At 38.5% G+C, this 16,022-nt stretch overlaps 1 protein-coding gene across 1 annotated transcript in view; it reads left to right on the top strand.

Moving 5' to 3' along the window:
• The window catches only part of LOC108796672 (tomoregulin-2-like), a 202,990-nt gene extending 188,959 nt beyond the window's left edge, over positions 1-14,031 (top strand). The window contains exon 7 of the mRNA XM_018568171.1: positions 13,508-14,031. Within this exon, the coding sequence (XP_018423673.1) occupies positions 13,508-13,604 (97 nt within the window). The 3' untranslated portion in view covers positions 13,605-14,031. The remainder of the gene's footprint in view (positions 1-13,507) is intronic.
• Positions 14,032-16,022: the final 1,991 nt, after the last annotated feature.

The following is a 16,022-nucleotide window of genomic DNA, read 5'->3' as shown; positions in this document are numbered from 1 at the left end:
GTGAGATGTTGGGTGCCCTGAGAGATGCAGTGACCCAGGAAAACCACCTTCTCTTTGCACCACTGTACCTTTGGTTTTGAGGCTTTGCATCCTTGGTCAGCTAGGTAATGAAGGAGACTTTCTGAGAGGGTTGAGGCGTCTTCAAGGGTGTCTGCGCAGAGTAGGAGGTCATCCACATACTGGAGAAGGGTCACTGTCGGGTGTTCCTTCTGCCATGCATCAAATATGGTAGCCATGGCTTTTGCAAACTGACTGGGAGAGTTCTGTGCTCCTTGTGGTATGACCGTCCAGGTGTATTGTTCTCCATCATGGGTAAATGCGAAGAGGTATTTACAGGAGGGATGAAGGGGAAGAATGCATTTGCCAAGTCCACCACTGTGAAGTACCTCGCTGTTGGAGGTATTCCTGCAAGCAGAGTGTGAGGGTTTGGCGCTATCGGTGTTTCCAGGACCGTGGCTTCAGTGACTGCCCGAAGGTCTTGGACCATTCTGTATTTATCTGGCTCTCCTTTTGGGGTCCGCTTCTTCACCGGGAACAATGGTGTGTTGCATGGGGATGTGCAGGGTATCAGAGCTCCATTAGACACAAGGTGGTAGAAGGTCCAGGGGTTCTGGGGTTGGCCCGGGGGGGGGGGGGAGTTGCTGCTGCTCTTGTTGCTGGCCGTGTGGGCCTTGGTTCCACTGTTCCTCTATAGATTCCAGAGTAAAGGAGATGAATTATTAGGTACTCATCCGATGGTATCGTGTCCCCCACAGCCTACACATAATATATCCTACGGTGTCACCTCTCTGCTGGGGAGGATGTGGTGAGCCAGGTACTCATCTGCCCATATGGTGGAACTGCCCCAGAATCCAACCCTGTTGGCGTGAGATACAATCCCAGATTGAGACTATCTTGGGGGAGGAGATGCCTTTCCTCCCGGCTCTATTCCTACTACACTCAGTGCCTAAATCTATAACCAAATACCGATCCAGTCTTCTTCCCCATCTCCTAAACGTGGCCAAACGCTTAATCTCCACTATTGGAGGAAGACGTCTGTGCCCACGGTTGGAGGAATGGAGCAGATTGGTCTCGGATATTCAGCTCTCTGAAGAATGGTTAGCTACGGGTAACGATAACTATGCAAAACATTACTCTATCTGGGCCACTTGGATCCATCATGACAAAAGACTGGCTGCCACCAGCAGGCAGTAAACTGTACAGAAGTCATTTTGTCTTGTCATTTACTGTAGTACATGGCACAATATATAAATGCAGATAGCGAGCATATTTTTATATCGGACGCAGCCAGTAAACAATATATTATGGTTGACCTTTGTTTGTGGCAGACAGGATCTTTGTTCTCCCTTTGACTCTTACCCCTCCCCAGTCATCTTCCCTTCCTTCCTTCCTTTCCTCGCCCCCTCCCCTCTCCTATTCCTTCCCTCCCCATCCCGAAAGGAAAACTTATTTTTTCAATGTTCACTGGCGGCCAGAAGACTGTTAGTGAATGCATATTGGTTGAACCAGATAGCAATATGCTGTATCCTCACTCCGGTCCCTGATGTATCTCCTTACTCGACCCTGTTACCCCACAGCGTTATGTTCTGTCATGTATCTTTGAAAACTTTGAAAATAAAGATTATATAAAGAAAAAAAAATTAAAAGACTATAAAATCTTACCTTCCGGAGGATTTCAGATGCAGTCAAATTCAATCATTCATTAATGTAGATTCTTTAGCCATTTTTCATTCGCTTACTTTTATACCTAAGCTTTAAATACTTACAAACACCTACAAGCCAACTCACTTCAAGCTTTCTGACACCAATCATATACTAGCAAACTGTATGTTTAGGATGATTAATTGGCCAAGAAGGAGGAATGTATCTCTGTTCATGATGTGTTGACTGAGCACTGAATCATCAAGAGAAATGCATGAGCCAGAGTAAAAAACTGATCTCTTTGATCAAAGCAATGCCTAGATGCTGAAATTGTAAGAGTTAAATTTGGTGTTAGAGAAAAAGTTTTACTTAAAGTACTGCTGAAATTGATAGATCTTAGAGGATAAAAAGGAAGCTTCTTAAAATAGTCATGTTATTCTGAGGGATAGTTAGTGAAAACAGTCATTAGAATAAGCTTTAGCAACTGTTAACTGAATTTTAACTGAACTGGAATTGTGGGGTTTTTTGCATAAAATTGTGATTTAATTATTGAAAGCCTTCTATTACCCTTAAATCATTATTTTATCTTAATGAGACTTTTTCCTCCTGTCTTAATAGAGCCTTTACAGAAATCCCCCCCACCCCAATCTGCTAATATTTTTTTTAAACCTTATTACCCCATATACCTGAGTACCTTATTTTAGACACAATGGTGTCATCCCTTGATCTCTCTGCTTCTATATGCAAAGCAGGCAGATCATGGCTGTTGGAAAGGGTTGGCAGAGCTTGTTATGAGGGTTATGTTTAGTTTATATGCAACTCTATGGGGTTGATTTACTAACCTCATGTATAACATGTATACACCTCCGTAGTGTGTTCCCTCCCAGCATGATCTATGGGTGGAATCTAAACACCTTTGTAGTGTGTACACACCCAGCAGGTGTGTTGTGCAAAGCCCTGCCCTGAATTGCAAGATGATGTTGTGTAAATTAGCTCTACATTGTTTTGCTTGCGTTGATGAATGCAGGAATGTAAATGCATGAGCTAACCATTTTTGTCTAAACTGTGAAGCAGCATTATATATGCATCATGTGCATGATTTTTCCATATATGGCATTAGTGGAAACATGCTTATAGAGACTTTTTGGTTGATAAATACGCTTTGCTGTGTAAAAATCACACGCATCTGGTGCGTGCGTGTGTTTAGGTTAGTAAATCACCCCCAATGACTCAACTCTCTGTGGCACTTGTTTCCTGTGATGCGTTTCCTGTTGCTGTTCTGTGGGTTATCTTCTAAGAACATGACTTCTGTACACTAACGGCTTATACTGTCATTATTATCACATAAAACAGTAATGCCCACATGCGATGCTGAGCCTCCAGAATTGACAGAATCGGAAACCCAATAAATACAATAGGCAGACCAGGGAAAGTAAGGTTTGGGAAGAAAGGTTTAGATGATGCTGGGTGTCTTTCAGCAGCTTCTAGTGCATGCTGTAAGAAACTCAGTGTACAGTGAAATCAGAGTCAGCTATTTCAGTACTAGGGAGGAGCTTATGCATGACAGAAGGTAAGGCTGGAGTTCATCTTTAAAACCAACGTAAAACTATAGTGATAACCTGTGTGATATTCTTTGTGAGAGCACGTTTTGTGGTTATAATGCTGCAAAAAGCAATAATATAAGCTGCATCTAGTAAATTGTACTGTTCTGTGTATGAAAAAAAATTAGAAAAGAATGTATGGCTACAAAAATATCTCATCTCATACCTTATGCTTTAGTGATTGACCCTTATGAGTGCACATGGTTATATAATTTAAGGTATGGTTTTTAAGGGAAATTAACCCCTTCGTGACTGACGACGTACAGTGTACGTCGCCAGCATCGGGGCTGTTTAAACAGACTCCCGGCGACTTTTGCAGCCGGGACTCTGTTTAAACTTGTAGAGCCGACTGTCGGCTTTACAACAGAAGCGATTCTGGCGACTTACCTGTCGCCAGATCGCTTCTGTGTCCCGAAGAACTTAATTAAATTTATCTCTAAATTTTGGGGTTTAATAAGGAGTTGTGCTAATATTGCGCAAAATAAAAATTTGCAACTACCACCATTATATTGTATAGGGTCTTGGCATTCAGAAAAGATATAATGTGTGGGGGTTTTAAGTAATTTTCAGGACTAAAATGTGGAATATAACATGGGTGCAAAAAATGAAAAAAAGGCCTCAGTCATGAAGGGGTTACAGTTATATTTACCCCAGACATCCAACAGATGCCAAACTTTCATGCTAATAAAAGATACAGTTGTGTATACACAGTATGCTGGGGCTTTCAGGTGCATGGAAATGCAAAAATGTAGAAATGTGAAATAGAAAGCACCATGAAGAAAGTGACTTTTCTTTGCTTTTGAACATACCTTTTGATCCTGCCACTTCTACTGCCTTCTAAGCCTCTTCCTGTTTCAGGATGACTAAGGAGTAATTTGCTTACAGGATTTCTAGGACCACCTGTTCCTCACTGTAACCACTGTAAGTGGTTGGCTTCTCCTACACGGGCACATCATAACCATAACCGTCCCTCCTCTAAGAGGATTGATAGCAGCTCCCTCTGTCCAAAGTACTCCCAATCTCACCAGCCTGGTAAGCATGGTAACTCTGGAAGAGAACGACGTTTAGGGTTAACTTTTTAAAGTGCTATTCTATATCAGAAGTCTAGGGTGAAAGAGCAGGTAGCCTATGGGGTGTAGGTATTCACCCTGCAGCTATTCCTCCAGTGCCCTGGCTATAATAACTTAAATAAATATATTCAAAATACAACTGGCTGCTGGGTACCTGGGAGGAGAATTGCTATTAAAAAATATAACATAAGTAAAAACAGGTAGTGATGAGTGAACAGGGTAAAGTACAGTTCTCAGGAAGTTCAGCGAACCCAGGTAACAAATCAGCTAGACTAGAGCATAGTGCAAACCCCATTTAAGTCTGGTCTATGGGAGCCAAATCTTACAATATTTTTCTGGCCTTTTTTAAGGCAAATTTGCAATCTTTGGGGGAAAAAAGGCACAAGTAGCTGGGCACTGCCAGGGAGTATATGTACCAATGCAAAACAAAAAATACCATTCAGTGGTAAGAGGGTCTTTAATGCAGCTTAACCACTTGCTGACTGCAGTGTTTACACCCCCTTCCTGTCCAGGCCATTTTTAAGTATTCAGCGCTGTGGAACTTTGACTGACGTTTATTCCGTCATGCAACGCTGTACTGAAATGAAGGACGTCTAAAGATGCCCACCTGGATCCAGAAGACTCCCGTCTGGCCATTTCTGAATGTTCGGCGGATGGGAGGTGGTTAAGGGTCAATGTTAAAAATAGGCAAATCCTTTTAAGTAAAATGATTTGGTAATTCGTAATTCCTTAAACCTGCATATTGTACAAACAGCAGCCATGGATCTGTTATGTAGCAGTACTGCTGTTAAATGACAGATTCACACAGGGTTGTGTTTGTCACCATACCAGGTGGGGATCTGTCTTTTAGATAATTTTTCATAAACATTTAGGACTGACTGCATAGTCCTATTTTTACACTCTCTGCAGGCTACTGGTATTTTGTGGTACCACCTGTGTGGTACTATGAAGCAGAGCCTTCAGTATATCTGTGAGAACAGAATGGAATCTCCAATAAGCACCAGTGCCTCCACTCAGATGGGTTTTGTGGATAACAAGTGCAGTTCCAATTGGGAAAATGGGTCAGTTGCAGTAGACAATAAGCCACACAGTATTGTACATTGTCCATATATTAAATGCAAGGGCCACCTTTTTGGAAAAAAAAATAATAAATGCACACTTCTTCGTAAAATAAAAAATGTGCATTTATTATTTTTTGTATTGGAACCAGTAAAGCATTGCAAAAACGATCAAAGGATCACAGGGGCAATGCTCTGGCTCCTGCAGATTCTCCCTCCAGTCTCTGTCAATACCGAGGTACAGATGAGGTAACATGGACAGGAGGAAGAATGAATGGTCTACAAGTGCAGTGAAGTCACTGCATTTGTATTTCTTTAAGAACCACAAGTTCCTCTACCACGGTGGCTGATGGGACTTTCTCCTTTTACATATCCTGTCAGATTGGTACAATGTTTCATGTCACAGTACACCCTGAATATGGGTGTAACATGAAACTTGGTCCAAAAGGTAAACTTAGCCATTAAATAGTAGAAACAAGTAACATCCAGTAAACCATCAAAACTTTATGTACTCTCCAAACAGGAATATTAATACATTGTACAGTCCTTAAAGCATGTCTCAGTGAGGTTGGGCTGCATTAACTTACAGCCTGTGCTCAGTGAATAGAGATCCACTTTTATCTATCTCTCTGTCCATGCGATGGACAGGTCACCCACTTGATGACCTCATCACTATGTGCAGGGCACAGAAGCCATAATTGAAAATAGCAGAACATGCACATTGCATCACAGGGCAGCAGATGCAATTACTAAATAAATAAGCAGAGTATTAATCACATGACTTCAACTGTTTGCAAGAAATCGTCAGTGTTAAGAGAAATATAATGTATACAGATTTAATCATTTCCAAAAGCAGACTTAACTATAGACTAAAACATCAAAGACAATTTATTTGACTGGAGAAAACACTTTAGAGGAAAGAGTCAACTATTGCATTCAGTCATTTAGTAGGACATAAGGAATAAAGCAATAAAAAACCTTGCACCTCAAAGTAGATGTAAACCCTAATTGTATGACATATAGTTTCCTAAAAAAAGTGTATAATAAACAATAGCTGATTAATAAAACACTACTTTTCACCCATTTGTATTCTGTTTTTCATCCTGATGCATCTTAGTGCTGCAGTCTACAATCAGCCATTTCCTCTTAACATGCATACGCCCTCAGCAATGGCTGAATAACATCTTTATTATACAAGAGTATCTTCCTAATTTTAGAAGATGCAGAGTGATATTGCATGCCATTATTAAACCCATAATCGTCATGGAAACCTATATCTTCTTCTGTCATGAGCCACCCTACCGTCTGTAATTGAGTGTCTGATTCATTTTTTTTCTCCTCCAAATGCATGCATTTCCATCTACATACACTCAACCTCATTAACCATATAGATGCCCAGTCAACCACCAGTACGTCAACTCAGCTTATAAATTGTAAAATGTCTTTAATGGAATGCATTACACAATGGAACGGTGTATCACATAGAGACATAAAAATGGTACTTGTAATCCTAGTTGTTATAATTTATAAGCAAGTTATAAAGTAACTGTCCCAAAACTGAGCATACCACTTACATTCTTAGACTTTTCTGAATATTGTGGTTTTAAAGCCATTTTGTATCTATTTACCTACTGCATTTTTAAAAAACAATTTCCACCTTACAACCATTTCCTCATTTGCGGAGGTATTAGAAAACATATGCAAGCAATGTACAACAAGTGTACATAAAGCAGTGCAGTTGCTATATATGAACACAGAAACTTATATTTTTTGTTAACTTTCCTCTTCATATTCTTATGTATATGGCCACCTCTTGCTCTGCAAGCAATATGTGGAAGTTACAACTGAGCTCTCTCTCCCCCCACTCATTAGTATCCATAGTGGCAGCTCTGGTGTTATACAGAATCACAGGGGGAGGGGGGCTCTGTTCACAGCCTGCTTTACAATCTGACCGTGGTGTCATACTGAGTTTCCTGTGGAAAAAAAATTGAATTTGTAGGAATCAGGCCTAATAAAAAGTTCATAAAAAAATGAAGAAAGTCAGCAATGTGAGTCATGAAAATGTGCACATTTATACATGCTGATTTCAATCACCCAATCATGTGCAAGCAAAACTTCTTTTTAGTACCAAATTAATTAAGCTAAGTGAAAATTCCTTGCAAAGTAAACAGTAAAGTAAATCAATTACCATCTGGCTTTCAGTAATCATGGGGGCTTGTATGTGGCCACTAAGCAATACCTCAAATATTTTTACTACAGTTTTAATGATCTATGTTTGCCAGCCATAGGCCACGATTTCCTTTTATGTAGAGGCAGCACATTTGCTTTATGTCAATCCACTGGCATTATGTCAGTCATTAAAGGATGTCAAACAATTAAAAGCAATGACTTTGAAGCTACTGATCTTAGATATTTGAGGATTACTTGAGGAGCGAAGGGAGAGAGAGGTGTCCTAAGATCAGGTGAGTGTATCTCTTCTGTATTCCATTCTCTATACCAAACGAGACCTTGCAGTGCGAAATCCTCTATTTGTTTTAACTCTTTATATATATATATATATATATATATATATACATATATATATATATAATGTGTGTGTGTATTTGTGTATTATGCATAAAATATTATTTAAAATATTTGCTTTCTCCTTGCATTGATTTACCAGTCATTTTTAGATGACCTACGAGCTCATGATTTTTCTTTTTGCCATTCATTTCTTATGTTTAAATGACTAATGTGAATTTAAAAGGAGTGAGTGTATATCCCAAACAAATGGCAAAACAAAAGTTAAAAATCCTAGTAATGTTTATCTAAAATCACCTAGTCATTCTTTAATCTAAAATGCGAGCATTTACCTGGATCAAATACAAGAGATGTAATAATGTGTTGGCCACTGTGACAGTGGGTAAATTGAGCATTGTAGATATGCCAGAACTTATTCCATTTTGTTGGGATGAACAATTAAAGGGAATATGGATTATCATTATTCTTGGTTTATATTGTGCTGTCATCTCCTGTAACAATGTGTCACACTTACCTGTGCTCCTCTCCATCTGTGTGAGGTCGCTGGCTGCTTCAGCAGCTGGTTATTTTAGTGAAGGAAGAATATTGTTTAGTATATGGCCCCAGTTCACGTGAGCTTTTACATTGCTCTAGCCATTGCTTTCAGGAGAAGGAGGCTAGGCTCAAATCCCTTTCTTTGATAAAGCAGAAGATTTAATTTGAAAGCTTTAGTACACAATTGAATCTCTCTGTTTAGTTCATGCTGCCTATATTTAGAACACTAGTTTAACCTGCATATAACTCATCTTATCTGCTGAAATGTAACAATACTTTTTTGCTGGGTAAGCACTTTCACTACTGAGCTGGAAAGGTGAGATACAGCACTATTTTATGTAATGCAAAAACAGTGTATGTGTTGGATGGTGCTATGCATACATTTGGTGCTATCTGACATCTTTCAATCTTTCTGTCACCTTTATGACATACTACTCTTTCAAACATTTAAACTGCTTTATAACAATAGAATCATGCTATTCACATTTTTGTATGGCGATAGTTGGAATAACATGCATTCTTTCCATATTTTTCTTAAGCCATACCTGTTTATTCAATTAATTTGGGGTACTGTAGTTTTTGGCTTTCCTAATGGATGTGATGTGAAAATAGTATTGTATGATGTACTATGGAGCATATATTTAAAACAGTAAATGAGACATTTAAAGCAGGTGAATGAATCATTGTAATTCAAACCACAAGCACCAGGAAGATACATCTGTAATAAATGTTTGGTTAATGTCACATTCACTGACCTTATGGCTTTATATGACATAATATTATATACATTTTTTTGCAAAAGCTCAGTGAAAACTCTTCTTTTTTTTAGTTATGGGCAGAGTGGAGAAGGGTTAGAACACCTGAAAGTTTTTATTCATATTTGTGACTTTGTTGGAGAGCTATCCCTTCACTTTTTTTTCCAGTGAAAGGGAGAGAAAGTGTGGGGAAAACATTGGCCAACAAGGTCACAGACAGCAGTTAAAATCTGACAGAAGTTGTAACTCTTCCATATGTTATCCCAAATTAAGCACTTGAGTCCCTGAGCCTTTGGGGTTGAAGCAAGGGGATTTTCCTTTAGTTTAATATATAAGGTGTAGCTGTGCCAACTTCCATCATCCAATCATATGCAAGCTAAAATACATTTTTTTCTTTACTTTCCTTGCATGTGATTGGATTTACTAGATTTCACTACATTCACCAAGTTAACGGAAGATTCCCTAGCAAAGTCTATGGGGTCTATTCACTAAGCTGCCGTAGGCAGCCGAGTGAATGACCGACCTAAAGCAAAGTGAGCCGAACGCTGTTCGGCTATTCACTTCAGGCTGGTACGGCTGATGTCAGCCGTATATCGGCTGAAATCAGCCGTACATTGGGTGGCTACTGGTCACAGCATGTTCGGCCAACCCGTAGTGCAGAAGGAGTACGACTCAGCCGATCCAACATCTGGATCGGCTAAGCCGAATCTCCGGCAGGCTACTCGCTGCTGTTTGGTCTATTCTTATAGATGCCGAACAGCAGTAGTGAATAGTCGAATGCCGCTGAGCGGCATTCGGCTCGGCTGTTCTGCTCGGTCCCTCTGTGGGACCGAGCAGAACAGAAAAATTGTTTAACCCCTTCATGACTGAGCTTGTTTTTAGTTTCTGTTCGTAAATGACTGACACACTTTTGACATTTTTGCTATGTGATTCTTCCATGTCAGTAATATACTTTCTTACAAAGTGCACCCACAGACAGATAGGGCTACATATTTATATCACATATGTGTGTCTAACGCCTCACTTAGGACAAATAAAATATAAAAAAAGAGGAAAAAAACGTAAAAAAAACTCTTTTTTCCCAGTTTTGATTTGTAGTATTTTTTTTTACAAAACCAGCACAGCTAAAAAAAAATGCAATAAATACATTCATTTATTTGTCCCTTATTTTATTTTTTTACACATTTTTTTTTTACACTTTTCACAATTTTTTTTTTTTTACACTTTTCACTTTTTTTAAACTTCAAAATGTTATTTTATTTATTTAATTATATCAAGCAGTCATTGTGAATTAATCTCACTTTTACTGCTTGATAAATTAATACATTTTTGGTTATTATCAGGCTGCTTCAAACTTCAGAAAGCCGATAATAAGTTAGTGACACTGATCCTGCAGCAGTTCAGGATTCAGCTGTCACTAAATGTTTTCTGATTGTTGCAACAACGATTAGCAAACTGAAACATTCTCCTTTCACGAATAGATACATTTTGTATCTACAGGTGAAACTCGAATAATTACAATATCCTGCAAAAGTAATGGCAGTAAGTGCTGCAAAAGGGGCCCAAACCAAGTACTGAGTACATATGCATGCTTGTACTTTTCAGAGGTCAGATATAGTTCTATTTACAATCCTTGTTTTATTGATTGCATGTAATATTCTACTTTTTTGAGGTTGTGGATTTGGGGTTCTTGGGGTTTTCATGAGCTGTAAGCCATAATCATCACAATTATGACAAATCACGGCTTGAATTATCTTGCTTTGCATGTAATGAGTCTATCTCATATATTAGTTTCACCTTTTAAGTTGCATTAGTGAAATAAATGAACTTTGCACGATATTCTAATTATTCGAGTTTCACCTGTATTCATGAAAGAAAAAAAAAAAAGCCAGTATAGCTTGAGAGAGATATCTCTCTGGATCTATACTAGCTGTCACAATGCAGGCAAAAGCCGGCATGTGTGTCCCTCTGCTTTCACTCTCAGACACCCGATATTAAGGTATCGGGTGTCTGAAAAAGTTTAACCCTTTCATTAATGAATGCCTCTGTAGTAAGGGCACCCATTAATGAATGTTAAAAGCTGATTCTCAGCGGTTAACAGCCCTCTAAAGCAGCAAATAACTTGTCACGTACAGTGTACGTGACGAGTCATTTGGTCCCTTTGTGGCTGGACGTACAGTGTACGTCTCCCGTCACGAAGGGGTTAAAAAGTAGAAAAAATAGAAAACGATTGTGCGGAGCTAGCAGTGACAGCTAGCTCCACCCAACAGTTTTCTATTGTCCGGCGGTTCTGCTGCCGTCCAAAAAAAAAAAATCTCCCGGGGCTCCGGAAGTCTCCCGCTCCTGGCTGCCAAGGAGAGAAACACTGCTTTTTCGTTTTTTTCTTTATTCTGACACGGAGCCGTGTAGGAATAGAAAAAAATTAAATAATTTTTGGCCATAGGAACGCATTGCTAGATTCCTATTGGCTATTTCAATTTGCAGTAGCCAATAGCAAACTAGCTATTGGTCCCGCCCCTCTGTCAATCAGTAGTTGTGGACCTGATGGAGAACTGCAGCAGAGGGCAGGTGCAATGCTAGTTTGCTATTGGCTAGGGATACACAGACACTTTTCGAGTACCAGTGCCGATACTTGGCATTTTCATGGGAACTCCCAGGGTTGCTGCGGTTGCAGCTGTGACCTGGCTCTGGCGCTCCACCACTGTCCTGAAATCATTAGTCTGTATTGTATTAGAAAAACTGTCACATGACAATAAAGAAAAATGTATCAGTACTCGTACTTGTAAGTACTTGGCAAGTACCAATACTCTTACTCGCAAAACTGGTATCTGTGCATCCCTTTATTTATATTTATAAAAACAAAATCGTACATTAAAACAGAGATGTACAAATCCCAGGAGCTCCGTGTGCTCCTTACAAATGACAGCTGCCTCCTAATTTTTTAATTTTTCTCTAGTCTAGTCTTGGAGCTCAAAAGTATCGGTACATGTACTCGTACTTGTACCGAGTACTGTACTTGGTATCTGTGCAACCCTACCATTGGCTATTGCAAATTGAAATAGCCAATAGGAATCTAGCAATGCATTCCTATGGCCAAAATTATTATAATTTTTTTCTATTCTGACACGGCTTCTGAACCGAAGGGGTCCTGGGGCTGAAGCTAGCCGAAGGATCGGCCAAAGCTACGGCTAGATCCTTCGGCTGCTTCCTGAATAGACCCTAATATGTGTTTAGTAAATCAACCCCTTTGTCTTCCTATACCCCATTGAGTCCCTGATCATTGTTTGTTTTTGAGATGTCTTGGTTGTATGTAACCCTAACATATTCATAATTTTTTGCAGGACACATAGCTCACTCACATGCCAGCAAATTTGGCTGTATATATTTTATTTTCCTAGGTTTATTAGGAAGAAATATTTGAAAAATATTAAAGAAAATGCATAAGATGCAATCAGTTTGGGTTTATGTAGATAGAACTTAACATGATGACAACATTTTTAGAGGTTTGCGTTCACTAAAGTTCAGAAAGACATTGCGCTTGCCTGTGAGAGTATTTGATGATTGTGCAGTAACTGCAAATGTCAAATAATTTGATGTAATTGTTGTACTACTTGGGGATTAATTTGGAAAGGGAATATTTTTAATTTAGATTTTTAATTGATTATTTATTCTTAATGTGAAGTGTACATGTATTTTTTTTTTACATTTTTTTTTCATGGGTAGACCTAATCTAACACTCCCATGCTTCTCTGCCATAATAAATCACTTGTAATAGTGATCTATTGCTGGCTGTAATAATTATTTCAGTGATCTGTTGCTGTAGGGAGAGGTAGGACAGAGATGGATCAGTTCTGCCCTATCCTTTGGACTAACATGAAATGCTGTAATGTTATTTCTGATGCCATGTCATTTCACTTCTTATGTAAAGACTAATTGTAAGCTTTGAGTTTACAGTGCTCTGCCACTGAGTGCTCTTATGAAAAGCTCTGTTGTAGAATAAAAGATTTAGCCGAACAGTGTTCGGCTCACTTCACTTCAGATCGGTCATTCACTCGGCTGCCCTCGGCAGCTTCGTGAATAGACCCCTATATATTTGTACATTTCCTTGTTTTCAATAATGGTAACCTGTCATATTGGTATTTTTTCAGAGGTTGTAGGGACAAGTACAAATGTGTCATTTATAGCGAAAGTGCAGTTCTACTTTAAGTAATCAATTCTATATGCTGTACAGTACTCTGTAAGAACCAAGCACATGTAATTTAAAGTATATTGCTTGTGACATGTGTCTGGTGTCCTATTATTGACTTAAGTGTTTTATTTTGCAGAAAATGTCCAAGAAGCAATCGGATCCACAGGCAAAAGCAAAACACTGGCCACTACAGTTCAGATAACACGACAAGGGCATCAACGCGGTTAATTTAAAGCACGCATGTTTCCACAATGGCAAAAATACCAGAAGAGACCGTGGACTAGATGAATATTAGTTAATAAATGGACAAAAGACCTGCACATGTTGCCTTGCATTTGTGGTAATTTACACCAATGAAAACGTACTACAGATATATTTGAATATGTATGGATATATTTGAAATAGTATACATTGTCTTGATGTTTTTCTGTAATGTAAATAAACTATTTATATCACATTATATAGGTTTTTTGTTCTTTTTAATGTATTTGGTATAATAAATACTCACAAATGAGAAATATTTACTGGCATTTGAATACTTGGAAGTTTGTTAGTTTTACAGTATGTACAAATGATGCCCATATAACATAGCAGAACTGGTGTAAATTTAATGCAAATTCTTATTAATGGCAATTAAAACTGTGTTATTCTTGCTTGTAACTATTGTTTTCATTTGTTTCTCATAATAATGATACTTTAAAGTGAGTTTAGTTTGTAAGAAACATAACTATATCCAAGCAAGAGAACATGATTAGTAAAAGTACATAACATGCTATTTTTGTTTTCGTTGTTGTAAATATCAGCTACATATGCCCTGTAATGACAATGTCACACCTTATTAATAGCCATCCTTATTACTATTAGATTTATTTGTATTTTTCCTTTTATCATTTTTTTTACAAGCAGTATCCCCAAAACAAACACAGTCAGAGTTATTTGCATACAGTATGTATTTACCCTCTACATTTGGTAACGTCACACACCTGAATGAAAATGGTTTGAATTGTGTCTTGTACCATTGGATTTACACAACATTATTAACACAAACTGGATTTAAAGTGGATGTAAACCCTAAAAAAAATGCCTTTTGTATGAAGTGTAGTTCGGTACTGCTGATCTCCTGTAGGAACCTCCTATTATTATGCATACACCCCAGCAAGATGGCGTTTCTCACAGTGGGTTTCCTTATGATAACAAAAGTGGACCATGCCTGCATTATGTGTTTTGAAATGGCCACATGTAGTCTCCATCAGAAGCCTGTGTGCTAGGGTGACAATACAGGAGCACAATAGTAAGACAGGGACACTCTGAATGCTTTCACCCTGAACAAGGATTTTCATAGAAGAATCACCAGCCACAATCCTCAACGTAAAACATTATGAAAACGAATTGAAAAAAATGATATAAAACCTCCTGTCAACAATTTTTAGATAAGGATGTGAGACTGAAAAAAACAACTTACCTTTAAAATTGCACCCTTTCTTATGAAACACCAAGGCAAGTAGATCTGAGGGTTATTGGCCTTGCAAAAGGTAATAGCTGGTCCCAGAGCAGGCAATTCTAAAGTAAACTTGTGTGCCCATAACACAAAAACTGGCACCTAAATTGTATTGCAGACACATCTAGTAACCTGAATTTTCCAAAACACAGGTAAATATGTAATAATAGCAACCAAACTCACTGGTTACCAGCTCTGGCAGGCCACATGCCATATCATTTTTTATTTACATACATCACACATCATGGGAATTAAGGGGTCCCTAGACATACCAATGTGCATGCATCTCAAAGTGCCTGTAATATTGCATAGGTGGTTATTTATTTATTTTTTTGCATTAAGGGTCCACAGGTTTATTTTATGACACACTGACAGAAAGTTGCATGCCAATTTCGGAAAAATATGGTACTGAATATAGAAGTGTATTTCAATAAAGTACTTTAATGTCCTAGAAGTGGATAAATCTTTACAAAGGATAGTGTAAAAGTATAGCAAGCTGTGGTATAGCTGAGGTATAATAAGTGCAATGATAAAAAGAGGTTAACTACCTTTTCTTTAGCTTCTTTTAGAAAGCAACATGGGACATGCTTTGGGAAGTTCTTTCTTTCTTTCTTTTTCTTTCTTTTTTTTCTTTCTTTCTTTCTTTTCGTTAGCGGTAGTACTGCCGAAATTCGTTTATTAAAAAAAAAACTTCACTCGCCCATGCCTGGACTTGAACCTGGGAACTTATCAATGGCAAGCCTGTGCTTTAACCACTACTCTATAGCATCTATACTTTAACCATAGAAGCATTTGATATATATGAATGCAATATGTAGCATTTGACAGCTGAGAATGTTGTCTGGTAGGACTGTTAGGGGGACCCCACGTTTTTTTCCCCCCATTTTTGGGGACTGGGGTTCCCCTTTAAAATTCCTACCAGACCTTAAGGGTCTGGTGTGGATTTTGGGGGGAACCCCACGCACTTTTTTTGTGTTATAAGGGGGGGGGTCCCTCCTAACATTCCTACCAGACCTAAAGGGTCTGGTATGAATTGGGGGGGAAACCTCACGGTTTTTTTTTTTTTTTTTCATTTTCTGCAGTCTAAAACAAAAAAAATATTTTGCTGCAACGGAATTCGTCCAATAGCAAAATGAAAAAAAATGACATTTAG

The sequence above is a fragment of the Nanorana parkeri genome, unplaced genomic scaffold (genome assembly GCF_000935625.1).
Source record: "Nanorana parkeri isolate BGI_ZX_2015 unplaced genomic scaffold, ASM93562v1 scaffold1148, whole genome shotgun sequence".
NCBI classification, from domain to species: Eukaryota; Metazoa; Chordata; class Amphibia; order Anura; family Dicroglossidae; genus Nanorana; species Nanorana parkeri.
Note: the sequence above shows the minus strand (reverse complement) of the source record. Positions and strands in the feature narration are given on the sequence as shown.